The sequence below is a fragment of the Tympanuchus pallidicinctus genome, unplaced genomic scaffold (genome assembly GCF_026119805.1).
Source record: "Tympanuchus pallidicinctus isolate F22 unplaced genomic scaffold, pur_lepc_1.0 scaffold5, whole genome shotgun sequence".
In the NCBI taxonomy this organism is placed as follows: domain Eukaryota; kingdom Metazoa; phylum Chordata; class Aves; order Galliformes; family Phasianidae; genus Tympanuchus; species Tympanuchus pallidicinctus.
The window spans coordinates 72,210,777-72,229,821 of record NW_026294769.1 but is presented as its reverse complement, the minus strand read 5'-3'; the positions used below and the strand labels follow the sequence as shown (position 1 = coordinate 72,229,821).

The following is a 19,045-nucleotide window of genomic DNA, read 5'->3' as shown; positions in this document are numbered from 1 at the left end:
TCCTTCAGCAGCCTGATGCAGTTCATTAATCTCACACAAGGCTATTTTCTCCCAACTGTGTCCACCCTATTTGTTCCCATCTTCTCTGTTCTGTTTCCTTTTCTGCTGATGCAAGCTGAATCAGATCCTGCTGGAACTAAATTACGTGGTTGGGTTATTTCTTCTGCTGTTCCTGAGGTATGAAGACTTGGATCATCCGTTCTTCTTCAGCTTCTGCCCAGGTAGTGCTTGTTTTTCCAAGAGAAGCTCCTGGAACTGCTCAGCAGTGTGTGCTGTGCTTACTTAAAGCATACAGCTTTTTCACTGTGATGCCCGTTGTTCTGAAGGTTGGAGTGGAAGACTGTGTGCATGGAAACTCCTGTACCCCAACAAAGATACATAGCAACAACTAGAATTGTAGTCTTCTGAATACTGTTCTTATCAGACTAAAAGGAGGTAGACATCAATGGCTTGCTCAGCAAGCAGATCCATTTTGTGGGAAGGGACTTCTCTCTTGAGTTGGCCACATTTCAAGAAGTATGTTTAGAGGATATGGAAGATCAAGCCCAACCTTGAATTGGCCTGTGGAAATTGTCTTCTTCATTCCCATAAGTGTAATCAGAGATTACTTTATAAATAGGTAATGAAGGTCACTGTAGCTGTTCCAGCCAAGCTTTTTACCTTACCTTATTTTTCTCACAAGATCCTGTTGCAAAAAGCAGTGCTTCTCATGCCTCCTTAGTGAAGCAGACCAAGTTCTGTACAGGAAATACTACTTTTCCCATATTTTCTCATCTCTTTATCAAGATGACAGAGTCAGCATGTGTTTCTTTGAAGATTTGAGATAAGTTCTGTATGCATTTCATGGGGCCTGAACAATCTCTGGTTTTTCCTTGCAAGACAACAGAAAGATAGAAGAGATGGTACAGAGTGACTTAACAGTGTTGACTCAGTTTGTTCTTTATACTTTGGATGACCAAATAAAGAGTTCTTATTCATATTTGTGATAATTCAACCCTGTCTTCAGACTTCATCATTAAATAAGCTGTCCAAAACATGTGTTCTATCATAATGTTCCTCTTCCAGGCAGTTGGAGGTTCCCTTGATCAAGCACTTGTGGTAGGTGATGCTGGCTTCTGCCAGACACCCAACCAGCCACTCTGTAAACAGGATGGGAAGAAAAGTACCTGTGCCTGTGAGCTTTATCATCTTAAAGACAGTGCCACTGAATGGGTGCAGTTTGGATTAAAGTTAAAAGTTTAGGTGAATAAGGAAATACCCCCTATCCATCGTTGTGAAAGGACCAAGGTGACAATCGTGAAATGGAAACACAGACCAGCAATAAAGGATGATCTTGTGCACCTTCTCAAGACAGCTCTCAAAACATGACTCTCATTAAATGTGATTTTGACTTAATTTTTCATTTATGCCTGGCTTCATCCTCCATCTCTTTTATAACCTGCAGCCTGAAGATTGTTTTACAAATGTTGTTTTCTGTGCCCCTGTTTTGCAGGATCTGTAGGATGTGGCTCCCTGCTGACTCTTCCCCTCGGAGCAGTGAGATCTGTACAGGGATGTCTTGCCAAGGAAGAGGCAGGGGGTCACACCTATGGCTGTGGCAGCTCACGTGCTGCTATCACCTCACAGAGGGCACCTTCTCATGGGTCTGCACCTAATGGCTTATCTGCTCTGGGTCCTGACGCTTCAGTCCTCAGTGAAGCTTTGGGAAGCATGAGGGTTTTATGTTTATTTTTATGTGCAGGTCATTTGAAAACGTGTTTATGAAATGTCAGGCACTCTGTGGTATGGTGCTCTCTGATTTAGTGTTCCAAGTGGTCAAATGCTAGAATTTTTACTTAGTTTTCAGTGTTTGTATTGATTTTATTTGTATTTTGTACAACATTTGAAGACTGTCTGTAGTTGCAATGAAGTCTGATATTATTTGTCTTACCAGTTTAATTCTCTTCCTTGTTTTTCAGATACGAACTGAGAATTCGATACCTGCCCAAAGGATTTCTAAACCAGTTCACTGAGGACAAGCCAACTTTAAATTTTTTCTATCAGCAGGTATATTCAGTTATCAGTTACTTTCTGTTTTACTGCCATCCGTTTGGAATATTCTTGCTTTGTTTATGTGCATGATGTAGTGTTGCAGAAACAAAAACTTGGTAAAACTTAAGGTTCACATGTAAAGTAAAAAAGGGGAACCCACAGTGGTGCCTTTCTCCCTGAGCAGCGATGGGGGATCTTTTCTGGTAGCTCTGCAGATGTTGTCTCATCTCCGATGAAATTTACAGCTGTCTTTGTGACTTTTTGTGTTTATTGCTTTATTAAATTGCTGAGTTTCTTTATTTCTTTTGCAAGTGTAAATAAGCAGGTGATTTTACTGCAACATGGAATGTTTTTACCAGACATATTTAGCTTAACAGCTTTCTGAGTAAATTTTCTCTTTGAAGTTACTGGAAGGAGGAAAACATGATAATCCCAGAGAGATCTGAGGCTCTTCAGCCTGCAGAAGGCTCATGGGGGACCTGACAGCCTTCCAGTACCTGAAGGGGGCCTACAGGAAAGCTGGGGAGGGTCTTACTATAAGGGCAGGTCATGACAGAACAAGGAGAAATGGTTTTAAACTGTAAGAGGGTGAATTTAGACTAGATACTGGGGAGAAATTCTTTACTGTGAGAGTGGTGAGACGCTGGAACAGGTTGCCCAGCGAGGTTATGGATCCTTCCTCCTTGGAAGCATTGAAGGCCAGGCTGAATGGGGCTGTGAGCAACCTTGTCTAGTGGGAGGTGTCCCTGCCTACAGCAGGGAGGAAAAGTTCAGGAGAGCTTCTTGGGTTGCTCCCCTTCTATATCAAGAAACTGTCACCATAGTTTGACGAAGCTCACCCAGCAGTCACAGCTCAAATCTGGGTGAGAACACATGGTTACATTCTTCTTCTTCTTCTTTTTTTTTTTTTTTTTTTTTTTTAATTCTTATGGTATTCAAGATTCTAGAAGGGGAAGCAGGTAGGTCTTTTCAGCCCCTTGAGATATACTTTTTTTTCCCCCTTATTTCCTTGTATTTTCCTTTTTTTTTGTATATATAAAGATTTGTTTTATTTGCAGACAGTGGCACTACAATCCTAAAGCTTCTTCTCTTGTGTGCCTCACTGTTTCTTTCAGCAAGGAATTGAAAATACCAGAGCAGTACTTACAGCACTTCTTGACAAAGATGCTCTTATTAAACTTGGAGGAATAAGGTACAAATGTGTGAAGGTAGCAAGAAGGCTTGTGAAGGAACTGATATGAAAGCAGACAGCTGATTGTTTCTGACGATGCCCCAAATCCCAGTTTTATTGTACAGCGAATATCAGAGGTTCTCATCTCCTTTCTCTGCATACCTTACAAGTACTTTCTCTTCCCCTCTCTTCTTCACATTATCATTAAGCATTTCTAAATGCAGTTCTTAAAAAGTCACTGCTCTTCTTTATGGGGTCCTGCGAGGTATTTGGGTCTCTGTTGTCATGGAAGTCACATGCATACGTTTCAGAGCTGCTACACTGTCCCTGGCTCTGTTTTGCTCTGTAATTCTCACTTGGCTTCTTGAGTAAATTAGGACAATTACATCTATCTTGTAATATAACCTGACTGGCTTATAAAAAGAAAGCAGGGAAAGATAATTATTTTGAGAAATAATGCTGCAGTGTAAAACAAATCTAGAACAGAGAGGGATATGGAAATAATCTTCCACTTTCTTTGTCTTGTTGTCATTGTGCATTTTAGCCTTTTTTTGCTAACCACAGCTCATCCTTCGCAGTCAGTGTGCAGTCAGGCACAGCATGTTGTGTATAGGCAAGAACAATGAAATGCACTTGTAAATAATATTATAATATAATAAAATTATATGTTAATTTATTAAATTATAATAAAATTAAATTAATAATAAATATGTATGTACACAGATACTCTGAGGTTTCTGCACAGAAATAACTATGTTAGAGATGATGAACACAGGACTCAGTTAAAGAATTTACAACAAGCAAACAAAAGCATTAACAACTATAGATTCAAATTGGCTTTTTTTGGATGTAAAAGCCAACTACGTTCTTGTGTATTGTTGTACATGAGAAAAAAGGATTTTGAGGGCCGGATGCTGCCCATGACTGAATCTTTGTTTTCGAGATGTGTCTGAGGACCAGTTACTGTCCTAATGACATCTAAACACGTGTTGTCTGGCTGATTAAAAATGTACATTGTCAAATTGAGGAGGTCTTGGGGCAGGAAAAGGGGTGTGATTTGGTCAATGTGAAATGTCCGTGAATTTCGGAAATGGTGAAACGATTTTCCCGAGTTTTAATTGCAGAGCAGCAGTGTAGTTGGTGAGCTGAAAGTTTGGGTAAGGTTGAATCCCCAAGTGACCTGTCATCTTTCACAGATTTTCAGAAGCACAGAACGTCGGTAAAAATACTGAAATATTACCTTAGTCGCTGTCAGCAGGCATGTTTTATTCATGCAGTTAAACCCAGCCACAGTTACCAGGCTGTTGAACTGAAAATTGGGAAAACTGGCACACATTTATAACTCCACATGCATGACTACTCCCATTTACTTCAATATGTGCATTGCCCTGTATGAATCTATGCAAACATGTAAATCTCCTTGTTTTTATTATTGTCATATTTGTACTTATGCTTTTTTATTATTATTATTTGTACTTTTTTTTTCTTGGTTTTGACCATATGAAGGATGCTGTGACCTTTCTTTGTCTTATTCTTTGTTGGACCAGTCAGGAACCTGAGACCGGAGCAGACTGCAGTTTGCAATCAGTGGCAGTCATTCAGCCAGCTGCAGTGGGCGTAATCACTTCTAATTGGGAGTATAAAAGCAGGGCACTTAATGAGACCTTTTGCAGGAGTGCCTGTGGTCTGCAAGCTGTACAGCAAATGGTTCAAATCAATATGTGGAGGGGAAGCCTTGCAACTTGTTCATAACATCAGAATTACAAAACATGCTAATCCCACGCAGTCGTACTAAGAGTGATAGCATGCAGTTTATCAATGCATCTGTTTTTCATGTAGTTCAGCTTTGAGACAGGAAATAGAGAAGAGTGATGCTATGGTCATCGTCTTATTTCCTACTTGAGAGTCCTGTTCAAAAGAGTCGTGCTAGAATTTAACCTTTTTTTGCGGGTCTATTCAGAAGGTGGCAAAGGTAGTGGAAGTCTGTGGTGGTCAATTATCTCTTTTTCATTAAGTAGAAAAACGTTTAGTTGGTGATATTGTGTTGACTCTATTGTTCCCTTGGGTACTGCTTGCAGTTTCACCCGAATTAGGCAAATGGGGTTGCACCTAGTGGTGGTTGCACAGCCTGCATACACTTACTGTATTGCCTTCATATGAAAGTCTTCACTGCAACTTGTGTCCTGTTGTATTAGATACTCCAGTGTGAAACAACTTTAACCTCACCCGGCAACCTTTAAACAGAGTGTGCATGAGATGATGAGGAAAGCTATTGTAAATGAATTTTCATCAGTACATAATTTCCTTATTTCATAGAATCACAGAAAGGCCTGGGTTGAAAAGGACCACAATGATCATCTGGTTTCAACCCCCTGCTGTGTGCAGGGTCAGCAACCAGCAGACCAGGCTGCACAGAGCCACATCCAGCCTGGCCTTGAATGCCTGCAGGGATGGGGCATCCACAGCCTCCTTGGGCAACCTGTTCCAGTGTGTCCAATGAAAAACTTCCTCCTAATATCTGACCTAAACCTCCCCTGTATTCGTTTAAAGCCATTCCCCCTTGTGCTATCACTATCCACCCTTGTAAATAGCTGATCCCCCTCCTGTTCATACACTCCCTTGATATATTGGAAGGCTGCAGTGAGGTCTCCCCGGAGCCTTCTCTTCTCCAAGCCAAACAAGCCCAGTTTCTTCAACCTTCCTTCATAGGAGAGATGCTCCAGCCCTCTTCCCAAAAGAATAAAGATAGCTATATGATTTTTTAAAAACTGATATTCGAGAAGGCTTCAGAATAAATAAAGTATAAAAGGAGAATTAAAAATTGGAATTTTTGTCAGGTAAGGAAAACTGTCATGTTTTTCTTGTACTTCTTGGAGCGTTTTTGGTTCGCTTTAAAAGAAAGTGTTGGTGGAATTCATTGCAGGTGTCTTTCTGTCTGTCCCGATGTGAATGCTGTTGGGAGGTGGAAGGGTACAGGCTGAATAGCAGAGTGAGGAATGAAGGCTGGATCTCACATCAAGACAGAGTACAGATTTTTAAAACATTCATGTAATTAGAATCAGATGTAAGCTACTTGAATTGCCTGCATTTTAGTGTGGGACAAGAGCCGGCACACATTTATCCTTGAATAACATGTTAGCTTATAGTAATTGGAGATGGTTTATTCCTTGATGAAAAGGCAGTAAGCATCTGCATGTGAGTGGGGGGTAAGCAACTCTTAGGCCTCAGCTGTTCTGCTGTTGCTGCCCTGTGCCTTGAACAGGATATTTCGGAAGTAACTTTTGGGGTTTTTAGATCACAGAGAAGGAGGAAAGGTCATTTTTATCAATGTGGAATTTTTCTCTGTGCTGCCTCTTTTAGCTTTTATACTTCCAGCTCCGGTCCACTTATCTGTTAAAAGAGGCTTTTGGCTGTGTTTTGATTTTGCCATTTAAATGAGGCAAGGTTTATGTAACACAGGAGGAGGAATTGCAAGCAGAGAGAGAATGAGCTTGAAGTTAGGGCAGATAAATGATGTTCTAGAAGAACTGAGCTGAATTCTGTCTGTAGAAATCCCATATTTCCTCACACCAGTTCGGTGCAGGTGTATTTTCATTAGAAATTGTCTCCTTTAAAAAAAAAAATCAAAAAAAGAAAAAAGTTTTGTGTGCTAAACTAAAATGAGACGAAGTTTCTGGTAGGCAGTGAGACTTATTTGTTCTGTTTCTGCGAAGATAACAAATGCATTTCCATACATACAAAAATCACTCCTGTTTTGTGCTAGAGAAATATATCATGCAAATGGAATACCTTTTTTATAACACTGTCCCTGAACACGTAGAAAGTTCTAAGTCAAGGCGAGTACTATAATAATGATTTAAGTTTTATAAGGCTTCGGTGTTTGAGATATAATTTGAAGTACAGGCTGGGAATTAGACTCTTTAACCTAATTAAATAACAGCGTCTCTTAATGCTGTAATAAAAATAGGAGACCTGAAGCAAATGACTTTGGTAGTTAAAGCTTTGAAGAAAGTCGAGGACATAGGAGGAAAAGCATGCGTTCTTCCTGGTATTTGCAGCAGCCTGTGAGAAGTAAAATAAAATCCTTCAAGAAGAGTTAATGGTTGACACACAACCCTTAAGCAAAATGGTGCCCTAAAGCAAAATGGTAATAAATGTAAGAATTGCAACTGCTTAAAAAGTGAAAAAATACATCAAACTGAGCATCACCTGTCTGCATTTTACAGCTTCTGAAAGTAATTTAAAGTGACCCCTTTGTAGGGGTCATTTCTTGAAAGGGCTGAGATTCACAATTCCTTGCAAAGTACTGTTTTTAACTATAAATGTTGATTTACAGCCTCAGAACTGTGCTGATATTCTTGGAGATCTTGCAGCTTGTACAGTTGTGGCACTGCTGCTGCATCTTCCAAACGTTCTGTGTCACACAGTGCTTCCTGCGAGCAGTGCTCTGTGCCAGGAATGTAAAGCACACTGGTGTTCCCAAATACTTCTTCCACAGTCAAACCTGGTCCAAAGGAGAGCAGCTGCTCTGATTTTTAAATTCCCACCTGTCAGCAGAAGTGGTGAAAATAGTGCTTGTGGGCTTTCTTTCAGTCATGTGTGAGTGACTGTTATTTTGCACTTGTGGTCTTGAGCTACTCAGCACAGGTTTTCACGTATTGATGCCTGCGTTGTTCTGATGCATGTGTAACACACATCAGAGAAGCAAAATGCAAATCACATTGATCTTTGGACTCATTTGATCTGGAAAAGTAAAACCCTGTGTCAGAAGGAGGAGTATAAAATTAGCTGCTAGCGAGGCACGCTTAGTAGGTTGAGCACTATATGGTTCCCAAGTGTATAGTCCTACTTTGTGGAGAATGTAAGAAGCAGCAGTGTACATTGCACTGACATCTGGAGATCAGCCCACACTGACAGAAGGGATCATTTTTAGCCATTCTGTCCCAAACAATGCCTTGCCAGAAGTTGTTTTTTTTCTCCCCATCTCTAATGCCCTTATTATTAACATAGGAGCTTCCAAAATTAGAGATGTCAAAGATCACCTCCAGATAATGTAGAGAATGTGACCTTGGAAGTTGGAGAGGAGGAGCAGCTGAGGGCAGATGGCAAATTAATGTTATCCCAGTACTGAATCTGTGCTTTTAACTCCACAAGAAAAAGCTGAAGCCTTAATTTTCTCCAATGCAGATTCAGTTCCTATAATATATCTAACATTATCAGATGGGTAAATAGGGGCAGAGAGCTACCACATGTTTTCCTCCTGTGCATGTTTTAAATACTACCATTTCGATCATTAAGGTGGCTCCTAAAAATGCTGACGTTATAAGCATGCTTTGAGCTTTTGTGCATACAGTACTTCGTTCAAAGCAGGAGAGTAATGGATCTTGTAGGATAAATTTTGCATAAGATTTCTGAAGCGATAGTCTTGTGGGTTGGGACCTTCGTGTTGGAAGGCTACAGCTTTTTGGCAGTCTGTTCAACTCTGCAAAACAGGTTGCAGCATTAAGCATAGAATATTTGAGAGGATTATGTCTGGCGAAAAGAGCTGTAAGGTGGATCGTGGTGGATTTGCATACAGTACCTGCAGTAAGTAGAAAGCAAAATGCAGTCTGAACATGTGCACAGAGTAATTTTACATGAGAGGTTGCAGGGAAAACAAATGTGCTTAGATCGTTGTCTTGGTCACTTAACTACTTGCTTTTCAGTGTGAGGCACTGGGATACCTTGGAATTTCTTTAGGGTTGTGGTGGTGGTGGTGACAGAAGGTGGTGAGGCACTGGAACAGGTTGCCCAAGGAGGCTGTGGATGCCCCATCCCTGGAGGCATTCAAGGCCAGGCTGGATGTGGCTCTGGGCAGCCTGGTCTGGTGGTTGCTGACCTTGCACATAGCAGGGGGTTGAAACCAAATGATCATTGTGGTCCTTTTCAACCCATGCCATTCTGTGATTCTATGACACCTGGACTTGAATACCTTCAGATAGGAGAAATGTATCAGGTGCTAGAATACACCTAAGCTGTTTAAATGGAGAACAAATGGGTATTGTAAACGGAGGAGGGGGAAGAAGAAAGTTGTATTTGTTAATATAAATGTGACAAACTAACCACAGGCACAGCATTTTTGAATATAAAAGATAAAAAACACCATCTGAAAATCTGTGGATGGAGCACACGGCCTAAGGAGAAAGTGCTGAAGTGTAAACCTTTGTCTTCTATGCCCTGTTGAGCTGCTCGAATGGTGATTCTTCTGCAGCTTAGTAAAGAGGGGGTACAGAAGGCATTGTCATTTGCTTGTCTAAATTGCTGTGTTGTGGCAGGGTTTCCTTTTGATTTTGTGTTTAACTCTTTGGAGAGTCCTTCACCACTGAAGTGCTGTTTAAATGCAATTCCAAAGCAATTATCGTAAGGAAAAAATAAAAATCAGACCTGTAAGTTGTGTAAGTGGGTCACAGATAGTGAAAGTAAAGCAAGAGAAATAGATTGCTTATTTTTAAACCGTCCTTCTGAAAAATTGGATGTAATCCTGTGGGAAATTCCTTGGTAACATGAAATGAGATAGGAGAGCCAGCACAGGGGCTAATATTGGTACTGAGACACCATTTGATAGAATTGTTACTGAAGAATTTCCACAGTGTTTATGTCTGAAAACAAAACTTAATGGAAAGTTTGGTAATTGTGTTTAATATATACATTTTGGGGTATGAATTTAAACTAAAATATGTTTTTAAGGCAGAATAAGAAGGCTTTTTAAAATCCCTGAACTCATGGAAAGAATTTGGTACTCAGTTCAAAATTGTTTTGCTCTTCTTAATACAGAAATTTAAATCCCACGTTGTGTTTTTGTGAGCTGCAGTGGCAAGATGGCTCATCAGCCCAAGTGAGTGGTTTTCTGAAGTACTGCAGCTGCATTAAAAAAACTTGTGTGCCGAAAAAATGAAGCAGATGGCTTCTGAAAGTAGCAGCTGGTATACAAAATACGAAGCCCATGATAGATTTCTTCTTAGATCATGTGTTCTAGCATAGGGCTGTTCTCTGATTTCTTCATCTTCACAAACGTGGGCTTTCCCCTGTCTCCAATTTTTATTTTAAATCGTACCAGCTGGAACCATTCATAGCTAGCCATTGATACAGCTGTCAGAGTGCTTGTTATTTTTTAGTGAATTTTGAGAAGTTACAAGTTAGGCAATCTGCAATTTGTCCTTTTAAGTAAAAGAAGAAATATTTTAAAGTCTGACATCAGAAGGGAAACTGGTCCAGTGCAACTGGGTTTTGTTTGCGTGCATGTCTTCCTTGTGGAAAAAAACTTACTAGTTCATGGTTCACCTCCTTTTCTTATGATTTAACAGTATCTCTGATTTTTTATTGTTTGAAAGACTTGAAACATTACAGATATTTTTGTTCTGGCTGAGCAGTGATGAAAAACATGCGTTGGTGAGAATAAAAGGTAAATACTGGTCAAAAAAGGGTATTAATATGTCAACATAATATATCGTGGCTTAGATTTTTTTTGGACTGTGACATTCTTTCAACCCAAACCGTTCTGTGATTCTTGTATTTAAATGTTAGTTTCCTTTCTAACCATGTGTTTTCTGAACAAGCAGCATGTGTTTTGTTCCACGTTATAAGGCATATGAAAGACACTTTTCCTGTATCTGAAAAGCGCATTTCTGCTTGGCATTCATAGTTTTCATATACTGCATTGCTTAGTTGCAGTAGTCTGTAGTTGGCATGACCGAGAGATTGATGGCAATGTGAAGCTTAGGCTGCACTTCAGTTCTTACTCATCAGCCCAAGTGGGCAAATACAAGTACAGTTACTTCGGTACTAATATAGAATCATAGAATGGCCAGGGTTGGAATGGACCTCAAGGATCATGAAGCTCCAACCCCCTGCCACACGCAGGGCCACCAACCTCCCCATTTAATACCAGACCAGGCTGCCCAGGGCCCCATCCAAGCTGGCCTTGAACACTTCCAGGAACCGGGCATCCAGAGCCTCTCTGGGCAGCCTGTTCCACACCTCACCACTCTCAATCTGTAAAGAACTTCCCCTGATATCTAACCTGAATCTTCCCTCTTTCACCTGAAAACCATTTCCCCTTGTCCTGTTATCTACCCTTTCAAAGAGCTGGCTCCCTGCCTGTTTATAGGCTTCCTTAATATGGTAGTACTCATAGGTTCCTTATTTATGTGGTAGGCTCCTTTTGTATGGTAGTACTCATCTAGAAGTGTGAGGTGGATTGATGCCAGAGCATCTTGTTTGAGGTAGGTCGTGTAGTTACTATAACTACAGATAGTGAGTGAAAAAAAAGCTGTGTTGCTTTTTCTTGTTTGGCCAGTTGTTTTTTGTTTGCTTGCTTTGTTTTATTTTTAATGGGTTTTTGAATATGAGATTTGACATAATTTATATAAACTGATGCTACGTGACATTTTTCTGATTTAGCCTTTAGGGAATCTTGTTTTAAACACTGGTCTGGGCTCATCCTCCTCTTCACATACTTTTGAGTCAGTTATAAACAAGAAAAACTTGTCAAGCTCTTCAGATGTGTTGACAGTTAAAGTTTTGTGTCTGCTTATTTATATATTCAGGATTTAGCTCTTCAGAATAAGCTCTTTTTTCTCTTAAACAGATGAAAAAAATTCTTAATTTTCATTATCTATATTAATACCAAGAATAATAGTCATAATTGAGCAAACACAGAAGGAAAACCATTCAGTTTTATGACAGCACACTTAATTGCTGTTGCATTATCTCTTACATCTCTTCCATTTGATATTTGCTCAGGCTTTTTCCTCGATGTTATGCAAGTTATGCTGAAACTTGCAAAATTCATACCTTGATGTGACCTTGATTGGTTCATGCGTTGCTCTAACATAGTAGGCAAAGGAAAGTAAGAGATGTTCTTATTGGTAATGTGGGAGCAGAAGTCGAATCTGCTTTTTTTCTTAAACCTACTGAAATTTAGAGAAGAATGTGTTCAGGCAAGTGTTGGGAAAAAGAAAAAAGCAATATAAAATTAATTACATCCACTTATTACATTTTCTGTTCATAATAGAGCATCGTTCCATCTAATTAGATCACCAGGTTACGACCACAGGCTTCCTGAAGCTTGTACTGTCTTTGTATACCTGCCAAAGTTGAAAAATAAAACGATCAGGTGGGTGTGCACTACTTTATGTTAATGAAGTGCAGCAATTCGTTTTTGTGAGGGGATGTCGTGGCTGATTTTTTTTCTTCCAAACTGTTGTGATCAGGAGGGCTTTTGAATTATTTTAGTCCAGTCGTGGTGCCTGTAGTTGCAAATTTGAACTGGGAGAACATGAGTGGAGTTTTTGAAAGCTCATAAGCCAGAAAGCAAGGAATGGAAAACTTGAAATATTTGCTTATTTGTTTATGGAATAGTCGTTTCTTGAGCCTAGCAGCATTTTCAAATTTGTTTGTGTGATTCTGAGGATGTTCTTAAGCTCCTCAGTTTAGCAAATGAATTATTTCAGTACTGGAACCCACTAGGCAGTGAACTGTGAAGATAAGTAAAAATTTGATCATGATATACCAGCAGCCTCGAATGAGTGTAGTGTCTGCAAGGGGAAATTTTACATATCAGAACTGAGAAAATGCTTTGCTGCAGGCAGGTACTTTGTGAATACCTCAAGGAAAGAGTAGATAACAGCACTGTGAAATTTTCTGGTGTTGCAGAATTATTAAAATGGTTCCAAAGTGGGTGTGTGTTTTATTTAAAAAAAAATTAAGTAAACTAACCAGTAGGTATTTGGTTTGGGCTCATGAAAGGTGGATTAGATAAGGGGTTTCATGAGCAGATATTTTAGCTTCTTCAGGGAAGTGATTTGGGCTTTCCATAGAGATTAATGCCTAGACAGGGTGGGAGCAGAAAATGAAAGCTTATATTGGGAGTACAATTCAGGTGCATTAAAACTCTGTATGGATGACATAAAAAGTAATTTGTTGTAGTTCATTTTAACTTCCTCCAGAAGGAATGTAAGCATCCATATAGGAACTGAATTCACTCAAAGTCCACATTTTCAGTTTTTCTCCTGGTTTTCATATGTCCCCGTACTGACCTGCAAATAGACAGTAACCAGTCTGCTCTGTGCCATCTGAGTGGGTGCTGCAAAGTTCGTAATGATGCAGTAACACAGGAGCCTGAAAACTATATTCTTGATTTATCTGTCCTGAGCTCGGGTCTGTCAGTTTTAGTGCAGAGCAAAATTCATATCACTGCAGACGAAGCTCATATGTATCTTTTGGTTTAAATTATTACATTCTGCCATTTACAAGGTGTCTGGATGATACTTCTGACTCGAGGAACAAAACCTTGATAATGGAAGAGAAATACTATCCCATTGCAAACAGGTGCAGTTGTGCAGTATGATGAGAATGAACGTAAATAGATACTACTTAATGATATCCGGGAACATCCTGAGTTGGAAAGGACCAACAGGGATCAACCAGTCCAACTCCTGGCTCCTCACAGGAACAACACTCCTTGAACTCAGCAGCTCAGGGCTTCCCCCTGCCCTGTGCAGACTGTTCCATGCCCACTACCCTCTGGTGCAGACCCTTTCCCTAACCCCCAGCTGCCCCTGCCCTGACAGCTCCATGCCATTCCCTCTGGTCCGGTCACTGTCACAGAGAGCAGAACTCAGTGCTGCCCCACTGCTCCCTCTAGACCCTCCACCATCTTCATAGCCCTCATGCTTTTAAATGAAAACAGAATCAAAACATAGTAACTTCCTAAAAGGTGCATCTCTCCTTGCTTGTAATTGCAAGGTACAGAAAAAAGAAAAAAAAAGATACAGATGCAGAAAAGCTCAAATAGGAATCATATGCGTGAGGATGAGATTTTTTTGTTACTTCTTCTTGTGCTTTTTGTTTTTTCTTTTAATGGTAAGCATTATGATGAAAAAAAGTGTCATTAGTTCTACATATCTTCTGTATCACTCCTGTGGGAGTACAAAACAACAATTTCATTTTCATATATATGTTAGTATTGCAAACTACGTGATGCTGAAGGATGCTTAGTTAAGTCTTTGACTTCTAATTAATATATTGTGGAGTTGAGTTGGACTAAAAACTTAGTGTTTTGTCAGCATGCTGAGTTGCTGAATGAGTCCCTCATATGAAGGAAACTTTTTCTGATGGTGCAACTATTGTAATAAGTTGCACTGCTACACAGTTGGTCTCATTTCTTCTGTGTCTTTCTGTAACAAAAATTTTCCTGCACTTCATAACCTGGAAGGACTCATGCATTTATTGCTTTGCTTTGTAGGGTTTGATCCATTTGTTATTTTGCCTGCTAATGCTTTACTGACTGGATGCTGACTGGAGAGGGCTTCCAGCTGCTGAATCTGCTGCTGTGTTTCTGTCTTTTAGTGTAGGAGTTTCATAGCTAAACGAGTTTGAAATGGCCTTTCTTGCAGCTTGGAATCACTCAAAATGCATTTCATAAAGTGTATTTATCTCTTAATTTATAATCTGCTCTTTGTTCTGCAGTTTCTCTGTTGTGTTTTTTTTTTTTTTTTTTAATGATATTTTAGGACTTTCTTTAGTGAGGCTTTAGCATCTCAATAGCAAGCTTATGCTCTCATAGCATGGTATAAGCTATTATAAAAGTTGTACTGTGGTGGAGTGTTGCTGATGGAAAAAAGGTTGTTGTGTGAAAGAATTTTGCAGAGTTAAGTTCTTCAGCACTAGTTTTGTCCTTTTCTTGTTAATAACTAATGATACCTGGTTTTTTTTTTGCTGTAGGTGAAAAATGACTATATGTTAGAAATAGCAGATCAAGTGGACCAGGAAATTGCTTTGAAACTAGGTTGCCTTGAAATCAGGTAAGCTGACTGTTATTTATTTATTATTCACCATATTTCTGACAGAATATGTACATTAATTTTGTAACTCGTTATGGTTCATGGATTTCTACTCAATACACCTCAATATCATATTTTTTGCTATAAAGTAGTTTGAACAAAAAATGGGCGGGCTGCATTCTACTCAATTTCTACTGATATTTAAAATTAACTTGCTTTTGTTGAATGTATTCTTCATTTAAATAATCCAAAGATTTGTGGGGTACAATGAAGGGCATTAAAAGAACGATTCATCTGTGGTGTTATTTAGCAAACAGTCCTGGAATTGTGCCTGTAAATCTTGCATCTAAAGTATGCTCAAGATAAGTACTGCTACCTTTTCTGTCTGCATTCACTCAATATGCTGGTTTCAAATAATTAAATCTTTGTGACTCTTATGGGGATTTTTGCTGTTCTCGTCAACTGTACACACGGCTGGAAAATAAAGATAAGTTTATCAGATCCTTGAGAGAGTTCCCATTTCTGCTTCTGAAGTGCACGATTGTTTTTTTTGTTGTTGTTTTTTCTTTGCTAATTTATGGAGAATTTCCTGCCTGATACTTTTGCTTTTCGTATGCTGTTGTCTTGCCCAGAGAGATTAGCAATGTAGTAAACTCGATAAGAAATTAATGGGAAATGTGAACTTGTTAGCACAGAATAAAAGTGTTCTTTAAACAGTAATTTTCCAAAATAAAATAGAACTTAGGTCTGTGCAATTGTGTGGGCACTGTAGGAAGACTTGATATCCTTGCTGTAAGTTTCGCTGGTAGGCACAGAGAAAACAGAAGTGCTTGTTGTGACTGCAGATAGTAATGCTGGCAAAAACCAGTGCTTTATTTCAAAACATACCACGAAGATCGTAATCCACAGTTATTTTGTCAGTCAAACTTTGCTTTCCAAGGCTGTCAGGGTGGCATGTCATGGTTCTTCAGCACATTTTTGCCTTGGTAAAGTACTGTGAGTAGGTGACTACTAAGACTTCACACTGCAAGTGTTAGTGGCCCACTTTGTCAGTAAAAACAGTGCTCTCAGCCTTCTACTCCTTCTTGATATTTCATGTTTTTGAACAACTGTTGTGAATATCTGGCTTGAAACTGTTGCTTCTCACCATTCCCAACTGGGTCAGGCTCTCCCTACTACATGCATAAACGTGAGTGCTATTACAGAGGAGAGCAGGGGAGAGCTACCTACTGAAATAGGTGGCTGTGAGATAGCTGCTGATCAAGAGTTTCGATCACTTCTTTCACTAGCCACTCAATTAGAGTGGGTTGAAGTTCTTCTAATACTGGTATAGTCCCATGCATTTTCCAGTGCATGAAATTATTTTGTGAAATAGAGATCTGTTCAAGGTAGGTTAATAGCATAAGAATATTTATACTTGAATTTGTTCTGTAAATGGTTTCTAATGTCGGTCTCCCAAAGATTTGACTGGTTTTAGGCTGGGTCATCCAATAATTGTTCCTTTCAAATATTTTTCATGACTTCAGGAGATCCTACGGAGAGATGAGAGGCAATGCATTAGAAAAGAAATCCAACTATGAAGTGCTAGAGTAAGTATGGTGTTCAAGCATGTCATTGGAGTTGTTTCTTATTCAGGAATTTTTAATTTCAGGTCCTTAAAAGAAAGTTTCTGTTGTCATTTTTTATTTCGTGGAGATTGTTGAGCTTTTCAAGTGCATTAAATAAGGATGATTAAACCAACTAAAATATACAAGTAGGAAGAACACTTCCAACTCTGCTACAGGGAAGTAGAGTCGAAGTTGTTTAAACTTGATCATGAAGCTGATGATTTTTTCAACTTTGCTAATGTTTATGGGATCATCGAGTCTATTTCTAAGGTGTTATTGTTTCTAAATGTTTTTTCTGTACACAGTTGACATTCTTCAGTTGTGACTAATCTGTGGTAAAGTTTGAATTAAACTGCTTGTGGTGTCATTCTTTGTTTGCTAAGTATGTGGATTTGAGTTGTGACCTTGCAGTTAAAAGTTCATTTTTTTAATACAGCACAAATTTCTGGACAGCTGAGAAATGTCTGTATATTGAAACCATTTTTGTTAATTGTGTTCTATGGTAGATTGGATTAAGTAAAAATAAACAAAATCCAAATTCCTTAAGAAATGTCAGGCTGTGTAAAACTGTTGTTGGAATCTGTGGATTAATCTTTAGAATTCAGCTCTTCCAGATGGAGTATGATAGGGACAGTGTTCCAGTTTAAAAGCCCAACTTTCAACCTTCTGAATGAAGGGTAAAGCTAATTTATTCATTCACAAAAATAACTGAATGTTGTACGCTGTTCCTCTATCTGTGCAGAACTGAGAAGTTCTGCTTTTGTTTGGATTATTGTTATTTTTCGAAGGATTTCAGTTTTATGCCATAGCTACCAGCAGAAATGTCCTGGGTGAAGAGACCTGTAACAGAATGAGAAGGGCCAAGAAATGAACAAGGTGAACAGTTAGTAAAGGCCAAAAGGTTGTATAAAAAGATAGGAAAGCACTGTGACCTGAACAAGAGTCCTGAGCATGTTGTCCTCCTGGGAGAAAGAGTTTGTGACTTGCTGTGGTTACAGTTTGTATGTATTTCAGTAAGAACTTGGGGGAGGTATATTTAAGTTAATTGGCAGCTCTTGAACCACAGACACTAGTAATGAGATTAAAAACTTCAGAGGCAGTGAGACGAAAGAAACAAAGTTTATAACAGATGATATGCAGTATTAATTAAGGATTATAACAATTAAGAGCTCCTGTAGGGCTCAGCGGTGTGGGGCCACTTCGAGGTTAACAATGACTTGTCTCTTGCAATGCACGTGTTTTCAAATAGTAACTCTCCTTCCAGATTTAAACTTAATTATTGCAGTGAGAGACGGAGACAAAAGCATGATGTGTAAAATGTCACAGCTTGATGTCGTGCTGGAGAAAAAGTAAAGGTTGTGTTGTGCACTGCCAGACTTCGTTACTTTTTTGTCTAACAGTTTTGGAAGCAAAATGTGTTTTGCATGGGATTCATACAAATCTCTGTGAGCATAAAAGCATAAAAGAACCTTAAAGTGTCTGTAGATAATAATTTTAAGCTTGTAAGAGTGTGCAAAGTGCCGAAAGTGCTTGTTTGGACTTATCACTTTAATTATCCATAAAGATTTTCTTACACTAGTAATATTTATTTCTCAAGTGAGGCTTTTTGTTTCTCTCCCTTTTTTGTTGGTTGTAGCACTGATGAGGCACTTAACCAGCTGAGTGCAATTCTTGCATAGCACTTTTTCACATTTGATCTGATTGCTCCTTGCCTGTCTTTGTCAGATGTCTATTTGATGTATATTCATCTTTGATCTTTTCATGCAAGACCGTGGGGATGGGATGGGAAATGGGAGATAGAATCAAACTAGTCTTTAACAGTTGGGCCTTCATGTGATAAAAGAAGAATTTTTTCATGATAAACATGAAGCCTGTTAGCATAGAACAGAAATAATTACCAGTACGCAAATGGGAGCTATAGGAAGAAACAGCTGCATCCACAATTTTGTGAAGAGCATGTTCAAGTCTGTTCTGTTAATCTAATATTTTTTTATTCAACTTGGAGGTGAAACATAGAGATTAAGATATGTCTTGCCTAAATCTGCTTATTGTTATATAGCAAGGAGTATCATCTATCTGTAGTTAGTCTTTTATTAATCCTATTGAAGTTTATACATGAAGAAAAAAAATTACATCAAGTCCTCAGGTAGAATGGCCAAATACAAAACTGAAAAAACTGTATGGAACAGGATCTCACTAATAATCCCCTCTTAATGGCATTTAGAAAACAGATTTGGTCTGGATTATCCCCATGCAGTGCAGCTGAGGAGGTGAGAGAAAGTTTGTAGGGTTGTGTGTTTAAAAAACAGTTTGTATGTTTGAATTTGTAGTACTTGTTCTCCTGTTTGTAGACTTGGCATGGAATTTATATGGTTCTTATGTTAAGTTCTCCTACAGTAAATAAATTTTCAGCC

At 38.9% G+C, this 19,045-nt stretch overlaps 1 protein-coding gene across 10 annotated transcripts in view; it reads left to right on the top strand.

The window, feature by feature from the left end:
• Nucleotides 1-19,045, top strand: part of PTK2 (protein tyrosine kinase 2) — a 201,937-nt gene that overhangs the window by 94,408 nt on the left and 88,484 nt on the right. For all 10 annotated transcript variants that reach the window (XM_052703579.1, XM_052703581.1, XM_052703578.1 and 7 more), the window contains 3 exons: nucleotides 1,959-2,046; nucleotides 14,966-15,045; nucleotides 16,551-16,613. In XM_052703579.1, the coding sequence (XP_052559539.1) occupies nucleotides 1,959-2,046; nucleotides 14,966-15,045; nucleotides 16,551-16,613 (231 nt within the window). The remainder of the gene's footprint in view (nucleotides 1-1,958; nucleotides 2,047-14,965; nucleotides 15,046-16,550; nucleotides 16,614-19,045) is intronic.